General features: G+C 36.8%; 1 protein-coding gene across 2 annotated transcripts in view; it reads right to left on the minus strand.

Moving 5' to 3' along the window:
- The window catches only part of LOC106869292 (uncharacterized), a 247,362-nt gene that overhangs the window by 186,158 nt on the left and 55,204 nt on the right, over nt 1–6,000 (minus strand). For both annotated transcript variants that reach the window (XR_016238965.1, XM_089345317.1), the window contains exons 13-15: nt 5,669–5,740; nt 3,845–3,916; nt 1,223–1,294 (exon numbers count right to left, since the gene is read on the minus strand). Coding sequence is in view for 1 of the 2 variants with exons in the window: in XM_089345317.1 (XP_089201443.1) it covers nt 1,223–1,294; nt 3,845–3,916; nt 5,669–5,740 (216 nt within the window). In the remaining variant the exon portion in view is untranslated. The remainder of the gene's footprint in view (nt 1–1,222; nt 1,295–3,844; nt 3,917–5,668; nt 5,741–6,000) is intronic.

Raw genomic sequence — 6,000 nt, forward strand, 5'->3', positions numbered from 1 at the left:
CTACTACTACTACTACTACTACTACTACTACTACTACTACTACTACTACTACTACTACTACTGTTGCTGTCTCTGCTACTATTGTTACTCCTACCACTGTCGCTCTTATTGTTTCTCGCGTTGTTGCTGCTGCTGCTGCTGCTACTGCTACTACTACTACTACTACTACTGTTGCTGTTACTGCTACTTCTGCTGCTGTCGCCGTTACTCCTACTACTGTTGTTGTCAATGTTGGCACTACTGTTAATACGTGGTGGACTTTGTGCTTTTTCAGCAATCCATTTCCCCCCCATCACTTGTATTGTTCCCAGCGACGGAGGGAAGGAGAGGAAAATCTTCAGCAGTCACTAAACCTGCGGGAGGGGCGGGTTTTTTTGTTAATTCTTTCAGGATGCGCTCCGCGATCATTTTGAATTATATATCATTAAACTCCAACCGAACTTATTTGGGGGAGCAATATAGCCCCACGAGGGATCAAACAAGTACAGGAACCCAGTGACAGATTCTTGGTATTTCTATTAACAATTTGGAGCAAAATGTAAACCTAAAAAACGGCAGCAACAGTTATAAACAAATGATTTCAGCGATTTGAATATATCAATAATAACAATAATAATAATAATAATAATAATAATAATAATTATTATTATTATTATTATTATTATTATTATTATTATTATTATTATAATAACAATAATAATGACAATGATTTCCTTATTCACCGCTAAGGGTTTCCATAAAATGCGTTATTGATAACACAGGACAAATTCAATGTTTGGTTACCGAAACTCGAGTAAGCAATGAAAAACGACAACAGTAATCGAATAAAACAACAAAATTTGCCAAAAAAACGTGACCTCCTAGAGCTGCCATGAAAACCCCACAAGTCCACAGCAGCCCTGACCATCAGAGTAAGTGCCCTTTCCCCTTCTTCTACAGCCGCACGCTTAGTGTAGGCCCATTCACTCGGGGCATTCTTGCGACACTCACAAACTTTTTAACAAAATTGCGGGGGGAGGGCAAAATTCTCTCTCCACCTTCACTTTCCCGATGAGAGCTTGAACCAACAGGGAAGCATCTGCTTCATCCCTTTCAACCTTGCACAGAGGCAGATAATGGAGGGAATGTGGGGTGAGGGAGCTTAAAATGAAGCATGGGAAGACGTTCCAGGATAGAAATATATTGTGAAAGAAATACTATAAACAAGAATGTTTCAACTTACAGAGTTCTTAGGCTAGAAAGATTTTGGAAGGTTCCTGATTTAACTTCCTTAATACCATTTCGATCCAAATCTCTGTAAAATAAAATTTTGCGCAGAAGAAATTGTATGGAAGATACATTTGCGACATGATTTTTATATTATGACTAAACAAATAGCTGGAGGAAAATATGGAAAATAAATCACGATGAAAAACTTGATGATGATGATGATGATGATGATGATGATGATAATAATAATAAATAATGATGAGGAGGTGGAGGATTATGGTGATAGCAGACATTGTGGTTGTAATGATGAACATGTTGACGAGGCGGACGGGAAGATAATATGCTGATAGTGTTGATAATGAAGATATTATGATGCTGATCATGGGGCTGATATGGTTAATGTTGATTATTTTGTTAATGATGGGGATTAGCATGTCTATGTTGATGCTGAATATGATACTGACTATGATGATGTTGGTGAGGATGTTAATGGTGGTGATGATGATGATAGTTTTGAAAATCTGGCATTGGTATTTTATGGTAATTAATGATGTTAATGATGAGGAAAACGATGTGGAATTTCACGATGTTGATGAGGAAGATAACAGTAAAGTCGAGAATGATGACGATGATGATAACAAGGATGAAGACGTCAATAATGATGAAGGCGGCAATGGAGGTGCTTTAAATATTATGTTGTCAAGAGAAGTTCTTGCGGAATTTTAAATTTTGGCTTGAAATGATGTATTTTCAAATTGATTGTCGATAAATTACTTTGAATTTATATATAATTTTAAAGCCCGTTTTCGCTCTATCTAATCTCGTGTTACTCTTTACTTTTTCGATTTGAATCACTAATCCATTTTTTTCCGGAACTTTGAATACAACATGGACAATAAGTAAATACGCACAATTTTCTTATTCTAGTTTAAACAAGGCCGAAAAGCTGCTGAAACAGCTCGCAATATCAACGATGCATTTGGCCCAGGAACCACCAATGAACGTATAGCACAATGGTGGTTCAAGAAATTTCGTAACGGTGACGAGAGTCTTGAAGACGATAAGCGTAGTGGTCGACCATCGGATGTTGACAACGATCAACTAAGAGCCTTATTCGAAGCCAATCAACGCACAACTGTTCGAGGGCTTGTTTCTGAATTAGACGTAACGTATACGACAATTTCCAACCACTTGAAAGGAATTGGAAAAACAAAAATACTTGAGAAATGGGTTCCACAAGAATTGAAAGACCAAACAACAAAAACACTGTTTTAAAGGGTCGTCTTCTCTTCTTTTACGCAACGAGAATGACCCATTACTCGACCGGATAGCCACTTCCGATGAAAAATGGATTCTTTACGACAACCGGCGACACTCAGCTCAGTGGTTGGACGCCGACGAAGCTCCACGGCACTTCTCGAAGCCAAAGTTGCACAAAAAGAAGGTCATGGCGAATGTTTAGTAGTCTGCGTTGGTCTCATCCATCACACTTTTGGATCAAGGCAAAACTATTATGGTGAAGTACTGTCAGCAAATGGATCAAATGCATAAGAAACTCCAACAACAACAGTCAATAGAAAATTACCAATTCTTCTCCACGACAACACTCGGCCGCACGTCGAAGTTGAACGAATTAGGCTGCAAAACCCTACCCCATCCGCCATACTCACCAGACCTCTCGCCTACTGACTGCCACTTTTCAAGCATCTCGACAACTTCGTGCGTGAGAAATGCTTCAAAAATCAAGACGATGCCAAACACGCCTTCAATGACTTCATCACCACCGGAACGCAGGATTTGTACGCTAATGGCATAAATAAACTTGTTTTGTGTTGGAAAAAGTATGTTGATTCTGATGATGGTTTTTATGTTGATTAATAACATTTTGTTTGAGCCGAGAAACGTGTATCTGAATTTAAGGGTTAGAGACCGCAAGACTTTTCTTGACAATCTAATATTAGAATTATTAGGAGAATAGAGACAATGGTGAAATATGCAGAAAGAATGTCTGAAGAAATCTTTAAAACAGAAAGTAAATGGCACAGGAAAAAAGAAGTTAAAGAAGATGAAAAGAAGAAGAGGAAGAAGAAGAAAAGATGAAGAAGCAAGTGACGAAGAAAATGGAGAAACAAGAAGGGAAGAAGGAAAACAAAAAGGGCAACAAAAAGAAGAAGAAGAAGAAGAAGAAGAAGAAGAAGAAGTAAATAATAAGAAGAAAACAAATAGGTGCAACAACAGCAAGGAAAAAAGAAGTAAAGATCATATTTAAAAATTAATGTATGCATGTCCAAGTTCTATTACAAATACAATGAATATTCTAAGATGTTATTTGGTTTTGAGCTAGAAGTAAGTACTGTACATGATAGGCATGCCGTGTTACACATACACATTAATACATTCGCTTACATTCATCTTCACACATTGACATACACCTGAATTCTGTAAATGTTTCTCCCATTCTGATATACACCAACATTCAGAAGTAGGCCAACATTCATTTTCACACACATTCACAAATTATAACAATTCTTTGTAAAGACGCGTGAGGGAGTATTAAATGAAATATGGGAAGATATTTCAGATTTAGAAATATGTCGTCAATGAAAGACTATAACAGAACAGTGATTCAACTTACAGTGTTGTTAAACTTGACAAATTTTGAAAGGTTCCTACTTTGATTTCTTGGATATTATTTCCCCACAAAATCCTGTAAGGTAAAATTGGGAAAAGAAGACATTTTATGCAACAAATTTGAGAGAATATTAAATATAATGGCTAAACAATTAGATGATGGGAGAGATGGAAAGTAGGCTATGATCGTGGTGAACGTCATGACGGTGTAAACGATAATGTTGGGAAGATGTGATGAATATGATGCTGAGGTAGAAGAGAAGAAAAATAGCAGTAATGTTGATGACGATAATGTTATAATGCTGACGATGGAGCTGATATTGTTTATGTTGATTACTCTGATAATGATGAAGATTTACATGCTTACAGTGATAAAGAACATTATACTGAGGATGATAATGTTGGGGGATGATATGTCTCTTGGTTTTGATAATGATGATGATGTTGAAGATTAAGCAATTGAACGCGGTGCTTTATGGTAATGAATGATGTTGGTAATGAAGGGGACGGCGAAGAACTTGACGATGTTGATGATTGATGAATATTCCAATGGAGACGAGAATGATGAGAATGATGACAACAAGGACGTAGACATCGATAAAAATGCTGGCGGCATTGGAGGTGATTTCAATGTTAGAGGTATTAAGTGAATAGGGAAGCTAGCAACTGGTACAGGAATATGAATATTAAGAAATCATGAAAATCAGAGAATGAAAAGCACAGCAAAGGAGAACAAAATAAGACGAAGGAAAAGAAGAAAATAGGCGAAGAAGGAGAAAAGGAAGACGAAAATTGTAGAAAAATTAAAAAAAACACATCAATGTGTATCAAAATTAGAATATAGATTACGTAGTTTTAAATAAACCTCTATAAGCGTTAATCTAGCGGTGAACAACGTACATGATATACAGACTGAATTCTGATTCATTCTGATTCATTCGCATTCACTCATCCATTCACAGAGACAGACATTTACATATAAACACAGGTTAGCACTAAATGTTTCCCGCCAGGTATTACACTCATATGTACCAACTGTCAGAAATGATCTCACACTCATATTCACAGACTTTCACATACAATAGTACACACCTTGAGAGAGAGAGAGAGAGTGATACTTTATGTAAAGAGGGGTGAGGGAGCTTACAATGAAATATGAGAAGATATTAAATACTTAGAGATCTATCGTCAATGAAATACTATTAGGAAGACTGATTCAACTTATAAAGTGGTTCACACTGGTAATGAATGATGATGAAGATGATGATGATGATGAAGTTGAGGTTGCTGATGATCGGTACAGATAACGATGATGATCATGATGATGACAAAGACGTCGATAATTATGATGTCGGGGAGGAGGGGGAAGAAGGAATAGAAGAACAATGACAACGACAACAACAACAATAATAATAATAAAAATGACATGAACAAGTACACAATATATTAAAAGAATTAGCGCAGGAATGATGTAGTTCTATATACACAACTGCAAGTGTCATTCAAGGATGTTATTTAGCGTCGATCTAGAGATACACACCATACATGATACATAGACCGAATTACACACACATGTTAATACACTCGCATGCATTCACCCATATACCAGAGACATACACATGCATGCACTAAATGTTTTCCCTTATGTATGACACTCTCATATGTCTCAAATCTCAAAATTGGGCCGACACTCACTTTCGCAGGTATCCTGAAATAGTAAAACACCATTGGAAAGACACGTGCATGGGGGGCATAAAATAAAGGATGGGAACATTATAGATTTTGAAATATATTGTTCATGAAATAAAAGAAGACAGATTCAACTTACAAGTTTGTTAAACTGTACAGATACTGGAAGGATCCTGCATTGATTTCCGTGATATTATTGCTGTACAAAGTCCTGAAACGTAAAACTGAGTTAATATGAAATTTTATGGAACACAATTTTCAATGTAAAATATAATGGCTAAACAATTTGATGATGAAAGGGATAAAAAGTAGACTTTTTATCTCTTAGTGGCTGTGTGGTAAATAGCTTGCTTACTAACTACACGGTCCGGGTTCAGTCCCACTGCGTGCCATCTTGGGCAAGTGTCTTCTACTATAGCCTCGGGCCGACGAAAGCCTTGTGAGTGGATGTGGTAGACGGCAACTGAAAGA

The sequence above is a fragment of the Octopus bimaculoides genome, chromosome 29, assembly GCF_046866305.1.
Source record: "Octopus bimaculoides isolate indiv1 chromosome 29, ASM4686630v1, whole genome shotgun sequence".
Classification (NCBI taxonomy): domain Eukaryota; kingdom Metazoa; phylum Mollusca; class Cephalopoda; order Octopoda; family Octopodidae; genus Octopus; species Octopus bimaculoides.